General features: G+C 61.5%; 1 protein-coding gene across 2 annotated transcripts in view; it reads left to right on the plus strand.

Annotated features, from left to right (window-relative positions):
- ITPR3 (inositol 1,4,5-trisphosphate receptor type 3) overlaps positions 1 to 20,346 on the plus strand; it is a 67,401-nt gene extending 47,055 nt beyond the window's left edge. Inside the window, exons 26-58 of one of the 2 annotated variants that reach the window (XM_065913322.1) lie at positions 1,194 to 1,358; positions 1,433 to 1,507; positions 1,894 to 2,019; positions 3,000 to 3,122; positions 3,203 to 3,403; positions 4,382 to 4,633; positions 4,887 to 5,012; positions 5,125 to 5,250; positions 6,528 to 6,648; positions 7,162 to 7,352; positions 7,876 to 8,024; positions 8,150 to 8,258; positions 8,379 to 8,469; positions 8,575 to 8,744; positions 9,883 to 10,057; positions 10,212 to 10,396; positions 10,726 to 10,926; positions 11,072 to 11,182; positions 11,642 to 11,737; positions 11,859 to 11,960; positions 12,045 to 12,131; positions 12,619 to 12,729; positions 12,840 to 13,032; positions 13,256 to 13,381; positions 13,768 to 13,940; positions 14,784 to 14,948; positions 15,604 to 15,796; positions 16,240 to 16,344; positions 16,424 to 16,551; positions 17,183 to 17,348; positions 17,909 to 18,069; positions 18,824 to 18,985; positions 19,545 to 20,346. In XM_065913322.1, coding sequence (XP_065769394.1) covers positions 1,194 to 1,358; positions 1,433 to 1,507; positions 1,894 to 2,019; positions 3,000 to 3,122; positions 3,203 to 3,403; positions 4,382 to 4,633; positions 4,887 to 5,012; positions 5,125 to 5,250; positions 6,528 to 6,648; positions 7,162 to 7,352; positions 7,876 to 8,024; positions 8,150 to 8,258; positions 8,379 to 8,469; positions 8,575 to 8,744; positions 9,883 to 10,057; positions 10,212 to 10,396; positions 10,726 to 10,926; positions 11,072 to 11,182; positions 11,642 to 11,737; positions 11,859 to 11,960; positions 12,045 to 12,131; positions 12,619 to 12,729; positions 12,840 to 13,032; positions 13,256 to 13,381; positions 13,768 to 13,940; positions 14,784 to 14,948; positions 15,604 to 15,796; positions 16,240 to 16,344; positions 16,424 to 16,551; positions 17,183 to 17,348; positions 17,909 to 18,069; positions 18,824 to 18,985; positions 19,545 to 19,613 — 4,734 coding nt within the window. In that variant the 3' untranslated portion in view covers positions 19,614 to 20,346. Of the gene's footprint in view, positions 1 to 1,193; positions 1,359 to 1,432; positions 1,508 to 1,893; positions 2,020 to 2,999; positions 3,123 to 3,202; positions 3,404 to 4,381; positions 4,634 to 4,886; positions 5,013 to 5,124; positions 5,251 to 6,527; positions 6,649 to 7,161; positions 7,353 to 7,875; positions 8,025 to 8,149; positions 8,259 to 8,378; positions 8,470 to 8,574; positions 8,745 to 9,882; positions 10,058 to 10,211; positions 10,397 to 10,725; positions 10,927 to 11,071; positions 11,183 to 11,641; positions 11,738 to 11,858; positions 11,961 to 12,044; positions 12,132 to 12,618; positions 12,730 to 12,839; positions 13,033 to 13,255; positions 13,382 to 13,767; positions 13,941 to 14,783; positions 14,949 to 15,603; positions 15,797 to 16,239; positions 16,345 to 16,423; positions 16,552 to 17,182; positions 17,349 to 17,908; positions 18,070 to 18,823; positions 18,986 to 19,544 lie in introns of those variants that run through there. The other variant, XR_010660103.1, reaches the window with a different exon arrangement.
- Positions 20,347 to 20,516: the final 170 nt, after the last annotated feature.

Genomic DNA, 20,516 nt, shown 5'->3' on the forward strand with positions numbered 1-20,516 from the left:
TCCCCCATCCACCGATGGAGCATCCAGCCCTCGTGGAGGTGCTCCCACCTCCCCTGATGGAGCACCCAGCCCTCATGGAGTTGCTCCCCCATACACCGATGGAGTGCCCAGCCCTCGTGGAGGTGCTCCCTCTCCCCCGATGGAGCACCCATCCCTCAGGGAGGTGCTCCCCCCTCCCCCAGTGGAGCACCCAGCCCTCGTAGAGGTGCTTCCCCATCCACCGATGGAGCACCAAGCCCTCGGGGAGGTGCTCCCTCCTCCCCCGATGGAGCACCCAGACCTCGGGGAGGAAGGCCTGAGGGGTCTTCCTGGGGGCCAGAGGGTCACCCAGCCCTGGCCACACACAGCGCTGGGTGGGGGGAAACAAGGATGGGGCAGCTTGAGATGCATCCCTGGGGTTTCGCCTTGCTGAGCTCCTTGTAGGTGACACCACCCGGAGTCTTGGCAGCTTTGATCTCTCAGCCTGACTCCAGGCCTTATGTCATGTCTTATGAGACAGCATATTATAGATTGCGAACTCTACCATGGGCACCTTTGCTATTTCGCATCGTGCCTGGCACAAAGTCACCTCTTACCAAGGGGACTGGCTTTGTCACTGTGATGTCACGCAGTCTTGACAGCTCCCAGTGAGAGGGAACTGGCGTTTAACAGGTGCGCCTGGTACCAGGCACTGAGCACCTGGCTTGCATTCGTGGAATTCTCTAAGCAGCCTGACAGCAGGGTTTTGACTCTCATTCCCGCTTTACGGATGGGGAAATTGACGCCTGGGGGAGCTTTCCTCCCTTACCCACTGACCCGGAGCAAGTGAGGTGGTGACGGAGTCAGGCTCAGGTCCTGTCAGTCAGTGATGTCAGCATGCTTTGCTCTGCTGCCCTGTTCTGTTCTGTGTGAACAGGTGACAGGCCACAGCAGCGTGTGACATGAGCCAGTGAGTAACTGAAGCCAGGTGATGAGATAGCTTACGACCAGGGATGCAGGGAAGTCTGTGGCCAATCAGGGAAAGCTTCCTGGAGGCGGTGGACTTAGAGCAGAGCCATAAACACCAAGTCAGATCTGGCTCAGTGGAGAGGAGCAGAGGTGGAGAGGAGAGGCCAGGAGCAGAGAGGCCTGGACAGGGCAGGTGCTGGTGTCTCAAGGAGGCCGTGGACCTGGGGGTGCCCACCTCACCAGGCACGCTCGCGGTCAACCTTCAGGTGCAGCTGCTGATCTCGGCCCAGGATGTGGAGAACTACAAGGTGATCAAGTCTGAGCTGGACCGACTGCGGACCATGGTGGAGAAGTCGGAGCTGTGGGTGGACAAGAAGGGCAGCGGCAAGGGCGAGGAGGTGGAGGCCGGCCCCGCTAAAGACAAGAAGGAGGTGCGTGGGGTGTGGGGGCCAGGGCAGAGCCCCGAGGGCCGGGCCTGGCTGACCCCGCTCCCCCGTCCCCCCAGCGGCCCACAGACGAGGAGGGCTTTCTGCACCCGCCTGGGGAGAAGAGCAGCGAGAACTACCAGATCGTCAAGGGCGTGAGTCCGGGTCCTGGGGGTGGGTCTGTGGGCCCCCTGCCCTGGAGGCCCCATGCCGCCTCTCCCGCCTCCGCTCCAGCTGGCTTGCAGGAAATCCTCCAGCGTTCCCCGAGTGTTAAACACAGCCCTGCCAAGGTCCAGATGGAATTATTTTAAAGCTGAAGGAATTTAGTGAAATTCCGCTTCATAGTCAAGTTGTTCTGTTGACTTTTGCAAGTGGAATTGGCTTTTCCGTGCTCGCAGCCTTGTCGTGACGATCGGGTTTGGTGGCCGCAGCCCCCTTCCCTCTTCCTGGCCCTGTGGGAGCCGCGGCTCCACTGTGGTTGGCCCCGGGGAAGCCTGAGGAAGTGGGCAGGGGCTCTGGGCTCACCCTCCCCGCCCCGCAGATCCTGGAGCGGCTGAACAAGATGTGTGGCGTGGGGGAGCAGATGAGGAAGAAACAGCAGCGGCTGCTCAAGAACATGGACGCCCATAAGGTCATGCTGGACCTGCTGCAGATCCCCTACGACAAGGTGAGCCTGACCTCTGACTCCCCAGGGCTACTGCACCCTGAACCCGGACCCAACCCAAACCACACACTGACCCCGGATGCCAACCTGACCTGCCTCACCTGACCTTTTTACCTTTTTACCCATATACCCAGACCCTTGAATCCAATCTTAGTATTCTTGACCTTTGACCTTCCACCCCTCATCCTGATCAGCTCGGACCTTGAATTGACTCCAGCCTCACCCTGGTTCATGACCTTGACCCTAGCTTCTATTTCTGTTCCTGGGCTAATCCTCATCCTCCCAGCTTCATTTAAAAAAACAATTTTTTTTAAAGTTATTTGACTGTGCTGGGTCTTCATTGCGGCGGCTTCTCTAGTTGTGGAGCGCGGGCTCCCGGGTGCTCTGGCTTCAGTAGCTGCAGCACAGGCTTTAGTAGCTGCGGCTCCCAGGCGCTAGGGCACAGGCCCAGCAGTTGCGGAGCACGGGCTTAGTTGCTCCTTGGCATGTGATATCTTCCTGATCAGGGATCCAGCCCGTGTCTCCTGCGTGGGCAGGTCAGTCACCAGGGAAGCCCACTCTCAGCCTCCCTTTAACCTCTGACCTTAAGCTTTGTTACCCTGACCTACGTTGACCCCAGCCTCTCCTTGATCCCTGACTTTCGAGTTTTCACCCTAGCCTTACCCTATTGTCCCCAAGCCCACCCTGGCCCCTCACTCCAAACATTGCCTCATCTCAACCATAGACCCCTTCCTATGACTCACCGTGATCTTGATCCGCCCCCAGGTTCGCCCCGACTCTTGACTCTGACACCCCCTCAGTGTTCACCTGACCTGACCCCTTAGCCTTGCTCCCTGACTCCAGCCTCATCTCAGCCTCTGACCCTCAGTTCCTTCCACCTCTCCGTCTCCTGACCCACCTTGAACCTGGCCACCTTGGGGTCCCAGTGCTGAGCCCTGACCCACCCCCACCTGGGCACCCTCTCCCCTCCTCTCCGTGTCCAGGGCGATGCCAAGATGATGGAGATCCTGCGCTACACACACCAGTTCCTGCAGAAGTTCTGTGCGGGGAATCCCGGCAACCAGGCCCTGCTGCACAAGCACCTGCACCTCTTCCTCACGCCGGGGGTGAGGGCATCGGGCCGGGGCGGCGGGCGGGACGGGACCGCGAGACCCCCCTCTCTGACGGCCGCCCCACCTGCCCGCAGCTGCTGGAGGCGGAGACCATGCAGCACATCTTCCTGAACAACTACCAGCTCTGCTCCGAGATCGGGGAGCCCGTCCTGCAGCACTTCGTGCACCTGCTGGCCACGCACGGGCGCCACGTGCAGTACCTGGACTTCCTGCACACCGTCATCAAGGCCGAGGGCAAGTACGTCAAGAAGTGCCAGGACATGATCATGACCGAGGTGAGGGCGGCCAGGGCGTGCGGTGGGCGGGTCACAGCGGGGCCCTGGGCTGCAGGGGACACGGGGACAGGACTGAGGACAGTGGGGCTGGTGGAGTAGAACTCGGGCTGCGGCCTAACGGAGCTGGGCCTGCGAGAGCTTAGGTGCCTGGTAGAATTCAGGTCAGAGGCCTGAGAGAACTCAGACACTCATTCCTTCATTTGTCATTATTTATTTACAAATCATGAAGCAACTGCGGCATGCCAGGCGCTGTGTACCTGTGGGGGAAAACACTCCAGTATGAGGTCCGTGGGCAGGAGCTGCAGCAGGGGCAAGTCACAGCCATTGTGCGCGTTGCCAGGGCCCCGGTGTTGGGCACATAGTACGTGCTCAGTAAAGAAATGAAGACCGAAGGGCTGAGGCTAAATCTGGAACAGACATGCTCTCTGCCCTGGAGCATCTTGTAGCTTGGGGAGGGGCAGGGAGAGGAAGGAGCAAACACCAAAGGGAGACGAGGAACTTAATCAGTGAGCCGTGAGGTCCGGGAGTGTGTGCCGTGTTCATTGCTGACTGCTATTATTATATTAACTGTGAAGAACAAAATTGCTGACGTGAGAGGGACGCAGCATGTGCTCCTGGAGGGTTTAAATTACAGCGGTGGAAGCACAGGGGAGGACAGCATGAGTCGGGCTTGCAACGGGCTTCCTGGAGGAGGCGCCTCTGAGACAAGCCCAAGTGGGATTTCTTTCCTTAGGAGAGGAAGGAGGTCCTTCCTGGGTCTGGGGTTTGATGTCCCAGCTGATGGCAGAAGGTCTGAGATATTAGCTTAGGGCCCCAAGGGCCAGGAAACCCCAGACACTCAGGCGGGGGAGGGTTTTCCTGCGTGTTGGGTGCAGGCCGGGCTCCAAGCCCCGGTCCTTCTCTGGGGAGGGCAGGTGAGGGCTGGGGCCCCGGGCCTGCTGGACCAAGGGGCCTGACATGCCCTCTTCCCGCCCCCAGCTGACCAATGCAGGCGACGACGTGGTTGTGTTCTACAATGACAAGGCCTCGCTGGCCCACCTGCTGGACATGATGAAGGCCGCCCGGGACGGCGTGGAGGACCACAGCCCCCTCATGTACCACATCTCCCTGGTGGACCTGCTGGCTGCCTGTGCCGAGGGCAAGAATGTCTACACCGAGATCAAGTGCACGTCCCTGCTGCCCCTGGAGGACGTGGTGTCTGTGGTGACACACGAGGACTGCATCACTGAGGTGGGGCCTGCGTCCACATGGGGACGCGGAGGCGGCCACGGGGACGCAAGTGAGGGGGAGCCAGGCTGGGGCAGCCCCTCGGTCCTGCTCGGGCTGGGGAAGGGACGGGGCTGGGAGGCAGGGAGACGGAGGGGATGCTGGCAGAGGAGCCGGGGGAGGTTGGGCAGAAGCATGGATGGGGAGAGCCTGGCTGGGGCTGGGGTTGGGTGGTGGGTGCTGCTGGCACCCTCACCTCCCAGCCCTGCCTGCCCAGGTGAAAATGGCCTACGTGAATTTCGTGAACCACTGCTATGTGGACACGGAGGTGGAGATGAAGGAGATCTACACCAGCAACCACATCTGGACCCTCTTTGAGAACTTCACCCTGGACATGGCTCGGGTGTGTGCTTGTGGGAGCGTGGGCCTGAGCTGGCCTGTGGAGGGGGACCCGGCCGCCTTTGTCGTGGGGTGTGAGTGGAGAGGTCCCCAGGCATCGGTCTCTCCTACCCCAGGTTTGCAGTAAGCGTGAGAAGCGCCTGGCCGACCCCACCCTGGAGAAATACGTGCTGACCGTCGTGCTGGACACCATCAATGCCTTCTTCAGCTCCCCGTTCTCTGAGAATAGCACCTCCCTGCAGGTGAGCGCCTGCTGCTGGCGGCTTTAGAGTTGGGAGCAGGGAAAGTCAGAATGTGTATATTCACGTTTTCTTGCAGTGCGTGAAGATGTAGCAGCAGGACATGCACGTGCATCAGTTATCAATGCTGTGTAACAAATTACCCCCAAATCACAAACATTTATTATGTCATAGTTTCTGTGGGTCGGGAACTACAGTGGGAACTGCCATAGGTCAGGAATTCCTAGATGCGCGTGGGTCCCGGGGTGGCCAGGGACACCTGGCAGCCCTTGTGCACCAAAGATAAGGTGCGATGATACCATAGCGGCTGCGGAGCTGAAGCAGGGGGGTCGGATGCGAAGAATCTTCCAAGTTGGCCTTGCTCCTCTGCAGAAGAGCTCTAGGCTGTAAACAGGTGTTGGACTTGGATCTCTGAGAGTCACAGCCCCCCAGTCAATCCTCAGACTCGAGCCGGGTCACAGCCCCAGAACCCCTTGAGGAAGGAAGGAGCCTGCTACCTAATTCATAAAGAAACTCTGGAAGGACATGCAGGAAACCAGTCAGAGGGCTGCCTGTAGGTAGAGGGGCTGAGGGTGGAATAGGGATAATGTGTCTTAGAGTAGAAAGAAAGCTCTGGGTCCTGCCTTTCCAGCCAGGATGGGCTTGTTTGACACTTGGGTTTGGGCCTTCAGACCCCTCTGGGACTCGAGTGATATGTATCAGTTTTCCCCTTTGCTTATCGGCTGCAGGGCAGAGCATGGGAGAGTGGGGTGAGAGGATCACAGGTTGGGGAAAGACTCCCTGAAGTATTCCTTTTTGATTTTTACTTTATTTCGGTTGTGCTATGTGACTTGAGGGACCTTAGTTCCTCAATCAGGGATCAAACCCTGGCCTTGAGCAGTGAAAACAAGGAGTCCTAACCACTGGACTGCCAGGGAATTCCCGAAGTGTTCTTTTCTATAACCTTTTTGTTTAGAACCATGTAAATATTTCCCCTTTTCACAGCATTTAATTTATTGGAAATTTTTTTAAAGGAAGAAAAGGGTCAGCAATAGAGTTACAAGTCCCAGGCCTGGACCATGGGCAGTTCTCACAGGGCTGCCATGTACAGTTGGGCAGGTTGTGCACTGCTGAGAGGAAAGAGGGTGCCTTTTTCCAACTGGCACAAAGGTCCATGGTAGCTATGGGCTGTCCTGTCCCTCTGCCCACACCCAGACTCGGTGAGCCTGGCCCCGAGGTGCAGGGCCGCCCAGGGAGGAGGGTGGGCCAGGTTGCAGCAGCAGGCACATTGCCTCTTGCAGACACACCAGACGATCGTGGTGCAGCTGCTGCAGTCCACCATGCGGCTGCTCGAGTGTCCGTGGCTGCAGCAGCAGCACAAGGGCTCCGTGGAGGCCTGCATCCGGACCCTCGCCATGGTGGGTGAGTGTCCCGGGGTGCTGGGCAGCCCCCACCACCGCTCCCCTCCCCTGCCTCCGCCTGGGGACGCCTGCCCGCCCAGTAAATACCTAATCCCCAAGTTTGTCGGTCAGCTGCTCCTAGGTGGTACTTGGTAAGTCCTTCCTGGTGTCTGACTGGCATCGGGCAATCCAGAGAAGCTGTTTTCTGCTCTGAGTCAGTTCCCCAGAGGAGAGTGCTGGGGGATATCCCCAAGCAGTTTTTTGGCCTTACAGATGGTCTCAGGCAGGAGGGAGGCTGTAGGTTGTTAAGGAGGTGGGTAGAGTGGAGGGGAAGGGTCCGCATGGAGCCAGGGTGGAAATAAGGAGGCAGGAACTCCCTCTTTTTATCCCCAAAAGGGAGGAGGGCACCTTGGTCCAACTGGGGCCCAGTGTGGGGGCCCCAGCACCCTTGGCCCTTGCCCCTTGCCACCCTGAGCCTGGCCCTTCTGGCTGAGCCCCTGCCAGCCCTCCAGCGTCCTGACCCCTCTCCCCTCAGCCAAGGGCCGGGCCATCTTGCTACCCATGGACTTGGACGCCCACATCAGCTCGCTGCTCAGCAGTGGTGCCAGCTGTGTGGCTGCCTCCCAGAGGAATGCCTCCAACTACAAGACGGCCACGCGGGCCTTCCCCCGCGTCATGCCCACCGCCAACCAGTGGGACTACAAGAACATCATCGAGAAGCTGCAGGTGGGCGGGGGGCTGTGCTCAGGCTGCGTCCTTCCTGGACTGCCCACGCCCCGCCCCCCGGAGGGAGCTGGCTAGCTTGTCCCGTCCTGGGGGCCGCCAGGGGCAGGGGCCCCATTCTAGGGTTGGCGCTCACCAAGGGGGCTGGGATGCCTCTCGCTTGAGATAGCACCTTCGTGTTTCTGTTTCACCCTGCACACTCTCTCACTGGCTTCCCGACGGGGCGTGGTGGGTTACCGTCCTATGGCAGAAGACTGAGGCCCGGGGAGGGCGAGGGGCTTGCCCAGGTCCGCACGGAGCTAGAGGAGGGGCTGGGGGAAACGCCAGGGTGTGCCGGGGGCTCTGTGCGGCCCGGCGTCCCGCTCTGTGCCGCGGGCTCCGTGGGCCCAGGGCCCTCAGACGGGGGCGGTCAGTCTGTGGGCCCTATGGTGCTGGGGTGAGGGGAATGGTGGTCACGCCCTGGTCATCCCTTGGGCCTGGGCGGCCTGCAGCTCGCCCAGCGGTGACCCTGCCTTGCCCACCGTAGGACATCATCACTGCCCTGGAGGAGCGGCTGAGGCCCCTGGTGCAGGCCGAGCTGTCCGTGCTGGTGGACGTCCTGCACTGGCCTGAGCTGCTGTTCCTGGAGGGCAGTGAGGCCTACCAGCGCTGCGAGAGCGGGGGCTTCCTGTCCAAGTGAGTGCGATGCTGGCCCAGGGCCCGGGGGTGCAGGGGCATGGGGAAGGCCTAGAGGGTTGGGGGCGGTGGCCGCGCGGGTGGCACGGGGCTGCCCCGAGCACGGCCCCCTCCGCTGTGGCCAGGCTGATCCAGCACACCAAGGACCTCATGGAGTCGGAGGAGAAGCTGTGCGTGAAGGTCCTAAGGACGCTGCAGCAGATGCTGTTGAAGAAGACCAAGTACGGGGACCGGGTGAGTACCTGGGGGGCTGGGCGCCGGGCGTGCCTGGCCACGGGGGTCAGGGCCAGGACCGCCAGGCTGGATGGTAAAGGGTGGGACGGGCGACCGTGGGCCTCACTCTCTTCCCCGCAGGGCAACCAGCTGCGTAAAATGCTGCTCCAGAACTACCTCCAGAACCGGAAGTCCAGCGCAAGGGGGGACCTTGCGGACCCCATGGGCGCCGGTCAGTCCTGCATCCCCACTGCCAGGCCTCTGGGGGGCCAGTTTGCCCCAGGCCCTCCCTTCCCCTCCCTCCACACTCCTCCCTAAGCGAGTTCCCTGCCTCCAGGCCTGGACCAGGACTGGTCGGCAATCGCAGCCACCCAGTGCCGGCTGGACAAGGAGGGGGCCACTAAACTGGTGTGTGACCTCATCACCAGCACCAAGAATGAGAAGATCTTCCAGGAGAGCATCGGCCTGGCCATCCGCCTGCTGGATGGTGGCAACACCGAGATCCAGGTGTCTGGGGGCAGGGCTGCGGGGGGCTCGGAGGACAGCCGTGCCAGGCGCTGAGGCCCTGTGGGTGGGCATCCAGCCCAGGGGGCAGTGTGAGTCCAACTGCTCCGCGGCTCTGCCTCCTGTGTCTGCTCTGTGTCATGTGGCCGTCTTCCATCCTACACCCCTGCCCTGCTCCATCCTGGGCCTGCTGCCCACCATCTCCGCCCCAATTACGTCCACCGTTCTTGCCTCTCAGCCTCTGCCCAGGCCTCCTTCCCTGCCCTCCCACATGCTCTTTAGCCTTTGGTATCCAACCAAAACCCTGTTTTCTCCAGAAGCCCGCTGTGATGGTCTTATCTTTGTTCATTTATTCCTTCATTCATTCTTCTGATAAGTCTGTGTTGAATGAGCACCTTCTGTGTGCCTGGCCGTATTCTAGGCTCTAGAATAAGAGCCAGAACCTATGTTCCCTTAGTTCTTGTATCCTAGTTTGAGGACAGCAGTCCCTACCTGCAGTCCCCATGTAATATGGAGAGCATGCTGGATGGCGATAATGCAGGAAGGGGCTTCGGGAGTGCCGGGCAAGGGGAGTCTTAGGGGGAGTCATTGGGAAGGCCCTTGGGAGGGGAACGTTTGAATGAGGACCTGGAAGTGAGGACGTGTAGAAGTGGGGCAGGGTGCAGGGGGCAGAGCAGGCTGCGGAAGCTGTGAAGGGGAAGTGGCTCCTGTGGCTGGAGGGGCTGGGGGAGGGGTGGTAGGCGCTGGGGTCAGGGAGATGGCAGATCATCATGTGGCCTCGTGGCCCCCATGGGCCTGGGCCTGCCACTGGGGAGATGGGGTAGCTGCAGGATTTTGAGCAGAGAAGAGACGTGACTTTGACTTCAGAGTGACCCCTCTGGCTGCTGTGTGGGGAACTGATGGGGGGCCAGAGTAGGTGCCAGTGGGCAGGAAGGTCATGCAGGCCTCCCGCATGGTAGTCGCTGGCCCTCTCCCTCTACCTCTGCTGGTCTTGACTGTCCCCAGCCTGGCCTCAGGCACAGGGCGCCGGGACGTCTCTGTCTCCCCGCCTTGACCCTGCAGCACAGGAGGGAGCCTCCCGGGACCTCACCCAGGCCCTGTGCTGAGGCGCCCTGTCCCTCCATCTCCCCGTTCACCCCAGAAATCCTTCTACAACCTGATGACGAGTGACAAGAAGTCAGAGCGCTTCTTCAAGGTTCTGCACGACCGCATGAAGCGGGCCCAACAGGAGACCAAGTCCACAGTGGCCGTCAACATGAGCGACCTGGGCAGCCAGCCCCGTGAGGACCGCGAGCAGGCAGACCCCACCTCCAAAGGTCAGGCTCAGGGGGGTGAATGATGGGCCCCAGAGATGAAGACTGGGGCGGGAGGCAAGGTGGGTGGTCCGAGTTGTGAGCGTGGGAACGGAGGGTGAGGGCGAGGGCCTGAGCACTCCCAGCAGCGCCAGCCTCACCAGGCCTCACCCCGCAGGCCGCGTGGCCTCCTTCTCGATGCCCAGCTCCTCATCCCGCTATGCGTTGGGCCCCAGCCTGCTCCGGAGCCACGAGGTGGGCGAACGCGTGCAGAGCAACGAGATGGGCACATCCGTGCTCATCATGCAGCCCATACTGCGCTTTCTGCAGCTGCTGTGCGAGAACCACAACAGGGACCTGCAGGTGAGGCCCCGCCCCCACGCCCCGCCCTGCCCCGGGCTCCGCCCCACCCCGCCCCGGGCTCCGCCCTGCCCCTATGCCCCGCCCCACCCTGGGCTATGCCCCGCCCCTCCTCTACATCCGCCCCTCCCCGCGCCCCGCCCACTTCACGCCCCGCCCCACCTCCCGAAACCTGCCCCTACTCTGCGCCCCGCGTCAGCCTGGGCACCACGGCATGTGGCTCCGAGGCCGGCGAGGCCCCCATCCCTGCCGCCCACATGATCGTGGTCCCCAGGCGGGCCCTCCCTCCATGCTGAAGCGCCACCATGCGCACCCCTCCCCACACTCTGCAGAACTTCCTGCGCTGCCAGAACAATAAGACAAACTACAACCTGGTGTGCGAGACGCTGCAGTTCCTGGACATCATGTGCGGCAGCACCACGGGTGGCCTGGGGCTTCTGGGGCTCTACATCAACGAGGACAACGTGGGCCTCGTCATCCAGACCCTGGAGACCCTCACCGAGTACTGCCAGGGCCCCTGCCACGAGAACCAGGTGAGCCATGGGAGCCGCGTGTGGTTGCACGGACGTGGGGCAGGACGGAGCAGGCCGGGCAGGGGCCAGTCCCAAGGCCTTGTAGCTGCCACGGGTTCTGAGAGGCCCAGGGCCCCGTGTCATCCCCACCCCTCCCTCCCACCAGACCTGCATCGTGACGCACGAGTCCAATGGCATAGACATCATTACTGCGCTGATTCTCAATGACATCAGCCCCCTATGCAAGTACCGTATGGACCTGGTGCTGCAACTCAAGGTGAGGCCCGGGACAGCCCACGTGAGCATGCGTAGGTGTGCCTGTGATGTGTATGTTGAGTGTGCATGCTGGTATGTGATCTTAGCATTCTGTATATGGGTGCCGTGTGGGTATCATGTGTGTAAGCATGGGTGATGTGCAGGTGTGTGATATACATATTTATTGTGCACACGAGTGCAAGTGTAAGCAAACATGCTGGATGTACACTTGCTCTAGAAGCGGACATGCTCTGGGTTTTTCCGAGGGCCTCCGTGTCCATGTCTGCTACAGCAGGTGGGCATGGGTGTGCTTGCCACAGAGTGGGGGAAGGTGGGTTGGATACACAGCACTCTTCTCAGCAAGCCCTGGGGGTCAGTGGGGAACAAGAAGGCCTTGAGACTTGTGGGCAAAGAGACTGTTACAGAGTAGTCAGTGAAGGGGTTGGGGGCCCTCAGACTGTGGCCTGTCTCCCCGCCCCAGGACAATGCCTCCAAGCTGCTCCTGGCTCTGATGGAGAGCCGGCACGACAGTGAAAACGCCGAGCGCATCCTCATCAGCCTGCGGCCCCAGGAGCTGGTAAGGCTGGGCTGGGGGTCAGGTGGGGCAGTGGCCCAGGTGGGTGTGCTGGGCTGGTGGTCAGGGCCCAGCCCTCCCTGCGCCCCAGGAAGAGGTCACTCAGCAGGCTCTGCCCCGCCAGGTGGACGTCATCAAGAAGGCCTACCTGCAGGAAGAGGAGCGTGAGAACTCAGAGGTGAGCCCCCGTGAAGTGGGCCACAACATCTACATCCTGGCGCTGCAGGTACCATCCCACCCCCTCCCCCTCCGAGCCCTGGCAGGTGGACACGCCCCTTGACCGCTCCCCATGACTCTGCTGCCTTCCCAGCTCTCCAGGCACAACAAGCAGCTGCAGCACCTGCTGAAGCCTGTGAAGCGCATCCAAGAGGAGGAGGCCGAGGGCATCTCTTCCATGGTGGGGGCCCAGGGGACAGGGCTGGGTGTGGGGCGTGGCTAATGCTGAGCCGGGGCGGGACTTACATTTAGGGGCGGGGTTACGCGGTAGATTGGATGGGATAGTATCTGGGGGTGAGGCTAGGGGTTGAGGGTGGGGCTGAGGGCAAAGCGGAGACCTCAGAGCCCGGCTGGAATCTGGAATGGGGGCGGGGTGGGGGAGGGGGTGCAGGCTGAGAACCCATGGGAGCAGCTCTGGTCCGGATGTAACCGAACAGCAGAGTGGGGACAAGGCTGCAGCTTGGTTCTGGGGCGGGTCTGGAAGCCTAGAGCAGGGCCTCAGGGTGCACCTGGGCAGGGTTGTGGAGGGCCCTGACTGTCCTGCAGGAGTCTCCCCTTTGGGGCTGGGTCAGGTCTAGCTGGGGGTCACTCACCGCGGTGTAGCTCAAGGCAGGGCTCAGTCCCGGAGGCGGGGCCTGCCAGGCCTGACCCGGGCACCCCTACCCCAGCTCAGCCTCAACAACAAGCAGCTGTCACAGATGCTCAAGTCCTCAGCCCCGGTGCAGGAGCAGGAGGAGGACCCGCTGGCCTACTATGAGAACCACACATCCCAGATAGAGGTGGGGCCCGAAGGCCCCTGGCCGTAATGAGGGCGGGGCCGCGAGCGAGGGCGGGTCGTGGTGAGGGCGGGGCCGAGACTCGGGGCTGACCGCGCACCGTGTCTGTCCAGATCGTGCGGCAGGACCGCAGCATGGAGCAGATCGTGTTCCCCGTGCCCGGCATCTGCCAGTTCCTGACGGAGGAGACCAAGCACCGGCTCTTCACCACGACCGAGCAGGATGAGCAGGGCAGCAAAGTGAGCGACTTCTTCGACCAGTCCTCCTTCCTGCACAACGAGATGGAGTGGCAGCGCAAGCTTCGCAGTGAGGACCCGTGGGCTGGCGGGCGGGCAGCGGGCGGGATGAACTGGGCTGGAGCTGCTCACTGATGCCCCTGACGCCTCCCTCACCTGCTGGTGAGGGCCCCACCGGCCCCCAAGGAGGGCCCGGATCATGTTTTCCTCCTTGAGGCTGGTGGCCCCCTGCATGGGGTGGGCAGATGATATTAACCAAGGACTCCCCCTTCCCCTACTCCCGCCTCTCCCAGGCATGCCACTCATCTACTGGTTCTCCCGCCGCATGACCCTCTGGGGCAGCATCTCCTTCAACCTGGCAGTTTTTATCAACATCATTATCGCCTTTTTCTATCCCTATGTGGAGGGTGCATCCACAGGTGAGGACACAGGGCTGGCAGTCAGGGGGCCCTGAGTCTTCCCATGCCCCTCCTCTGATGTGAGCAGGGGCTTGGGGCCAGCCAGGCTCCAAGGGAACTGGGTGCAGCGTGGGGAGCAATGCCCTCTGGGTTCTGCACCTCATCAGGGGGGCAGACAGGGCCCATGCCCTCTGTAGACAGTGCACACACATGTAAGGCAGAGAACAGTTGGTAGCAACAGCTGGAGGTGGTAGCAACACCTTCTCCAGATGCAGGTGTGATGGGCGGAGCCCTGCAGCCAGGCGACCGACTTACAGGGAAGGCTCCTGGAAAGGGGGAGGCTTCTTGGGGTCTGTGGGGTGGGTGGGCTTGAGTGAGCCGCCCTGTCTCTGCTCCCGGGCCCCCAGGAGTGCTGGGCTCCCCACTCATCTCGCTGCTCTTCTGGATCCTCATCTGCTTCTCCATCGCGGCCCTGTTCACCAAGCGCTACAGCATCCGCCCCCTCATCGTGGCGCTCATCCTGCGCTCCATCTACTACCTGGGCATTGGGCCCACGCTCAACATCCTGGGTGCCCTTAACGTGAGTGCCAGAGGACCCCAGCCCCCACCCCTCAGGGTTCATCACGCAGTCAGACCTGAAGCGGGCCTGCCTCCCACTGGCCACTGCTCTGCCCCATCCCTCGGTCCCTGCGCCGGGATCATTACAGACCCGAGGTTGGGACCACTCTGTGTCTCCTCCATCCTCCTGGACAACTCAGGGCAGCAGACAGTCAGAGCCAGCCCGCCAGGAGCCACTTTGCAGCCCCAGCTTCAGGGCAGCTGGGTACCCGGTGTTGTGCACTGCCTGAAGGCACATTGAGGACATCAAAGATTTATGTGTTAGGACAGTTTCCTGACAGATAGAAGTAAAGTGCCTCCAGCAAGTGGGGGCTACCTTTTCGTAACTTAATCATTATAAAGGCCAAGGATGTTCTTCTCTGACCTGTTCTCCTTTTCTTGGATCTTACTTTCTTTCTGGTGGCTCAAACGATGAAGAATCCGTCTGCAGTGCAGGAGACCTGGGTTCGATCCCTGGGTCAGGAAACTCCCCTGGAGAAGGGAATGGCAACCCAATCCAGTATTCTTGTCTAGAGAATCCCATGGACAGAGGAGCTGGTGGTGGTCTACAGTGTATAGGGTTGCAAAGAGTCCGACACGACTGAGCGATTAACACTCACTTTTCACTTCTTCCTGGAGCTGGGGTTCCCCCAGGGGCCTTCCACTATTCTAGTCCCAGAAGCATTTCAGGGAGCCATGTCTGCCATGCTGAGCAAGACCCGCTTGGACCCACTCTCCTGAAGACCTGGTCTGGGCCCGGCCCCAGGAGTGGGGGCTCAGGGTGGGAGCTAGGGCGCTGACCCCCGTGTCCCGCACTTGCCCACAGCTGACCAACAAGATCGTGTTCGTGGTGAGCTTCGTGGGCAACCGTGGCACCTTCATCCGGGGCTACAAGGCCATGGTCATGGACATGGAGTTCCTCTACCACGTGGGCTACATCCTGACGAGCGTCTTGGGCCTCTTCGCCCACGAGCTCTTCTACAGCATCCTGGTGAGGCCTGGTGAGGGTGGGGCCGGGCAGGGAGGCGGGCCGGCTGGGGCTTCCTGCCGGTTGCTGGCCGTTTCCCAGGACCAGGCCTCTTGCTGCTGGGTTGGAAGGAGAGGATTTCCAGTGTCCTCGTCTGCTGGACCCAGCCTGGCCTTCAAAACCCTGATGGCTCCTCGTGGTCCTGTCTCCCTGTACAGCGGGGGTTCAAGCCTGGACTCTGGAGCCAGACCATCCGGGTTTGCATCCCAGTATGGCCCCTCCTAGCTGTGTAACCTTGGGCAGGTTTCTTAACTGCCCGTGCCTCGGTTTCCCCATCTGTAAAATGGATCATTAACAGCACCTGTCTTCCAGAAAAGTTGTGAGGAAGAAGTGAGCTGCTGCATGACAGTCTTGTAGAGTGTCCTCGCAGGTAGCGAGCGCACTGTGAGAGCTGGCCGTCTTTCTCCGGCTGCATTTGATGCTCATTCCACCCTCATGCTTTCCCCTGGGCCCCTTCTTCTTGGGCTTTAGGACTCCAGGCTCCCCAGAGATGTCTCCTGCGATGGGCCTGTGGGCCTGGTTCCATCCACCTAAGCGCAGACCTCTCTGGGGGTACATGGGACCCAGCGGGAAGCAGGCAGCCTGTGGTTCCAGCGGTGTCCTCATTTCTGCCCCGCAGCTCTTTGACCTCATCTACCGCGAAGAGACACTGTTCAATGTCATCAAGAGTGTGACCCGCAACGGCCGCTCCATCCTGCTGACCGCCCTGCTGGCCCTCATCCTGGTCTACCTCTTCTCCATCGTCGGCTTCCTCTTCCTCAAGGATGACTTCATCCTTGAGGTGGACCGGCTGCCCAGCAACCACTCTAGAGGTCTGGGGTGCCTCTCCCGGGCGGGGTGTGGGGATGAGAGGCCTGCACAAGCAGAGCGCTTATCCCACCAGCCCTGCTGTATCTCTTCTTGGGTTCTGGGTGTGGACTTAACACACACCAACCTGCCTCCCTCTTCCCTGGGACAGTCTGTGGGGGGTGGGAGTGGCTTGAGTCACTCTGGTTTGCAGACCCTGTGGTTCAGGTTAAACTTGGTACTTGTGGGAGCTGCCCGTATGCCAGGGCTGGGGATGCAGAGCCCCTTCCCTGTTCTTGGAGCGCAGCCCGGCAGGGGCAGGTACATGTAGACCCTTCACTGTAGCCCGACAGTGGGGAGCTGGTAGCATCAGGGCAGGCTTCCTGGAGGAGGTGATGCTGGGGTCAGAACGAGGGACATGATGAGGCCAGGTCCTTGGACCTCCTGACCTTGACCCTGTCCCCTCCAGACAACCCCCTGGGGATGCCACACGGAGCTGCCACATTTGTGAACACGTGCAGTGGGGACAACGTGGAGTGTGTCTCAGGCGTCTCTGTGCCTGAGGTCCTGGCAGGTGAGGGCAGTGTGTCTCAGGAGTCGGATGCAGTGGGGGTGGAACCTGGCCAGGGTCTGAGCATGCGCCCCACTTGTAGAGGACGAGGAGCCGGACAGCACGGAGCGGGCCTGTGACACCCTGCTTATGTGCATCGTCACCGTCATGAACCACGGGCTGCGCAACGGCGGTGGCGTGGGGGACATCCTGCGCAAGCCCTCCAAAGACGTGAGTGCCCCGGCCCCCTCCCCAGATCTCGGCCAGCAGGGCAGCCCGGTCCGCCCCTTCACTTCCCCACCCCGCCGTGTGCCCCCTGCTCCCGGGCAGTTACGGGGTAGCTGTGGTCACGGTGGATGCTCTGAGGGAAGACCTTGGCACCCAGCTTTCTCAGGCTGGGAAGGCCGTGAGTCAGACAGCGGGCGGGTCCCAGGGCTCCGTCTGGGGGGGCTGGGCCCCGGCCTGCAGCCAGGGTGGCTGGGTGGGGAAGAGGCCTCGGGGTTTGGCCCAGCGTGTGCAGGCAGCCAGGATAATAGTCTGTCCCCAGTGGCACGAGGGTGAGAAGCTGCTCCTTGGCCAGGGGTCCCCTAGTATGAGTGAGATCACGTGTCCTGAGGGCAGCAGAGTTCAGAGCCACCCGTCCCCTCCGCAGCGGTCAGGGGTGGGCACAGCCGAGGCCTGGCCCCCCACGCCAGACTCCTCCCCGAGTGCCTCTTCCAGGCCGCTGAGTCCCTGTCCACGCACGTGGCCTCTGGTGGCGATTCTGGCTCTGTGCAGTGAGGCGGGTCCTCTCCACCGTCTTCGGGGCCTTCGCGCTCTTCTGGGAGCTGCTCGGCCCAGCCTCCCTGCCTCCCTCCTGTAGGAGTCTCTCTTCCCCGCCCGAGTGGTCTACGATCTCCTGTTCTTCTTCATCGTCATCATCATTGTGCTGAACCTCATCTTTGGGGTGATCATCGACACCTTTGCTGACTTGCGCAGCGAGAAGCAGAAGAAGGAAGAGATTCTCAAGACCACGTGCTTCATCTGTGGTGAGGCTGGGCTCCCGCCAGGTCTCAGTCCGTCCTTCCTCAGTCCCGTGGCCCCAGGGAGTCCTGTGTCGGGCCGGCGGCTTGGTTCGCTTATCCCAGAACTGGGGGGATCAGAGCCCTGCCCGAGTGTGGAGTCATCGAGGGACCAGGGAGGGGCCTCAGAAACCCTTCCTTTAAATTCTGGGTCTCAGATGAGGAAACGAGCCTGGCCTCGGTCTGGGGTCTTTCTACCCCCACCAACCCATATGAAGGGCAGGTCCTCTCCCGGCCGCTGTGGGTGAAGGAGCAGGTCCCCTGTGGGACCAGGCCCCTCGTCAAGCCCTCCCCACGCCCCCGACCCTGGGTCCCGGCGTCTGTAGGGTCCCCACAGCGTTGTGGCAGGACAGGGGCTGCTGCTTTAAATGGAAGCGACCTCAGTGGCTCAGAGCAGGCTGTCGCCCGCCCTCATCAGCATGTTCAGCCCAAGAACAGTGCCCCCGCTGCGTCAGGAGGCCCTGCCCGCCCACCGGGGCTCTCGGAGGTGGGGAGCCCGCCTTCACTGCCGCCCTCTGCCTCCCCAGGTCTGGAGAGGGACAAGTTTGACAACAAGACTGTGTCGTTTGAGGAGCACATCAAGTTCGAGCACAACATGTGGAACTATCTGTACTTCATCGTGCTGGTCCGCGTGAAGAACAAGACCGACTACACGGGGCCGGAGAGCTACGTGGCCCAGATGATCAAGGTGAGGGCCTGGGACGGCTGTGGGATTCTCCAGGCAAGAATACTGGAGTGGGTTGCCATGCCCGCCTCCAGGGGATCTTCCCGACCCGGGGATCGAACCCACGTCTCTTTAGGTCTCCTATATTGGCAGGTGGGTTCTTTACCCCTGGTGCCACCTGGGGAGCCCACACAGCAGAGGTTGCAGCCTCTAAAAGGAAAGAAAACAACTCGGGAGGGGCTTCTGTACGTGTTTTGAGCTTGTATTTGGACCGGTCTTGAGTGCAGGTGTGTCTGTTGGCCTGAGAATTCAGCTTGCAACAGGTGCCCCCCCAACTCTGCCTCTTAGTCTTGGGAAGTGCGGCTTCGCCTGAGTGTCAGATGCCACTGCCCCCCGCAGAGCCCGCCCCTCAACGTGCCATCTGCCTGACTCGTGCCTTCCTGGGGTGTGGGGCCCGCTGGCGGGGCGGGGCGGGAGGAAGGAAGGAAGGAGAGATGGGCCTGACCTCCGCCTCGCAGGGTGTGAGGAGGAAACATGATCCCAGCGATACAGCTGGAGGAGACACACGCTGGCGGAAGTCGGCCTGTCTCAGCGCGTGCCCCGCCCGCACAGGGTCACTCTGGCCCCGGGGGCAGGACCCGGGTCAATTCAGGTTTTCCCAAGACACGTCCCTGGGGGGTAATTTGGCCACGGGTGTGGCTGCAGGCTTCCCCCACATGACTGCTTTTCTAGAGGTCTTCTTGGGCTGGGCGTTCACCCCACGGGGGATGTTTTTCAGAACAAGAACCTGGACTGGTTCCCCCGGATGCGGGCCATGTCCCTGGTGAGCAGTGAGGGGGAGGGGGAGCAGAACGAGATTCGCATCCTCCAGGACAAGCTCAGCGCCACCATGAAGCTGGTGTCCCACCTCACCGCCCAGCTCAACGAGCTTAAGGAGCAGGTGCGCCCCCACGTCCTGGCCCCTGCTGGCAGCCCCCGCTGTGCCTGAGGTCCCAGCCTGCCTGCCTGGGGGTGGGGAGGGTGGTGGGGCCTTTCTGCTTCCTCTGCCCCCTTCCTGCTGGGTCTGGGGTGGAAGACCCTGTGGAGAGCTGGATGGAGGGGAGACGAGGGAGGTGGCCCCTCCCCCTATGCCCCTGAAGGGCAGTCTGGCAGGGCTGAGCGCGACCTCATGCAGGTGTGGGGCCTCCCTCGTGCGCCCCTCACCCTCAACCTACAGCTGCTACTCTGGCCCAGGCGCTGACGGGTGATGGGGAAGTCAGGGCCTCCTTCCGCTTCTCAACACCCGCTCTTGCCCAGAGCGTCCCCTGCGCCATCTGGTAGTGACTAAATACGGTCAGGCGGCCCCTTTTAGGTAGGGCGCTCTCCCAGCTGCACCAAATCAGTGGTTTGTGACGCGCTAATTGAGGACCAGGCTTTGGGGTTGATGGCCCTGCAGCAAGGGCTGCGGGGAGGGTGGGCTCTGGGTGGCCTGACCCGACCGCTGGCGTGTTTAAACCCAGATGACGGAGCAGAGGAAACGCAGGCAGCGCCTGGGCTTCGTGGATGTGCAGAACTGCATGAGCCGCTGAGCCGCCGCAGGAGGCCCGCCGGCCGCACAGACACTGGCCACCCCTTCAGGCTAGGCGCCCACCCAGCCGCCGGAACCCACTTGGCCAGACCCCCCAGGCCAGCCTGGAGGGGAAGCTACAGAGCGGACAGCCCTGCCCAGACCGAGCCCCTAGAAGACTCAAACTCGCTGGGCCTCGCTCACCTTAGTGCCTTAGAGGAAGTCCGTCCTCACACAGGACTGTTGCTTGGTCCCTTAAAGCAGTAACTGACATTGCTTCGTATTCCTGCTGGTGGGTGATCAGGAGTGGGGTGGTCTCTGTACTCCAAGCACTACGTTTTGGTCACTGCCGCCTCTGGTGGGGCGCAGTGATGCTGTTGCTAGTGATTTTAGGGCTTTGTTATTTAACTTATTCATGGTGCCTGCTCGGCCCTTCCCCGGGCTGCACCCCTCCCCCGGGCCCCAGACCTGCTGTAGACCATGTAGACCTCAGGTCCGAGGCCGGGCCAGCCTCGCAGGCAGCAGGCAGCCCCAGGAGGACGGGAGACCCAGCGTGGAGCCTTGCTCCTCCAGGGGGCAGGCACACGCCAGGGGGACGGGCTGGGGCGTGTCAGGAGGGGCTGGTTTTCACTGCCTGTTTGCTCCTTTTGGTGTAATGTTTTATAAATCCTTTGGCCCAAGAACTAATATGTTAATTGCCTTAAATAAATTAATAAATCTAGTCCATTAGAAAAGGATGCTGGCTCCCGTGCTCCTTGGGGGCTGGGCTGTGGGAACACGGTGCCGGCAGAGGGCAGTCTGAGCCCTGCCTGCTGGCCTGGCCTCACCGCGCACTTGGGAGATGCTGAGTGCCGTCCTGTCAGCGATTCCAGGGCAGAATGCACCGCAGTGTAACTGGTTTCTGTCATCATCCTATGTATTTTAT

The sequence above is a fragment of the Muntiacus reevesi genome, chromosome 20, assembly GCF_963930625.1.
Source record: "Muntiacus reevesi chromosome 20, mMunRee1.1, whole genome shotgun sequence".
Classification (NCBI taxonomy): Eukaryota; Metazoa; Chordata; class Mammalia; order Artiodactyla; family Cervidae; genus Muntiacus; species Muntiacus reevesi.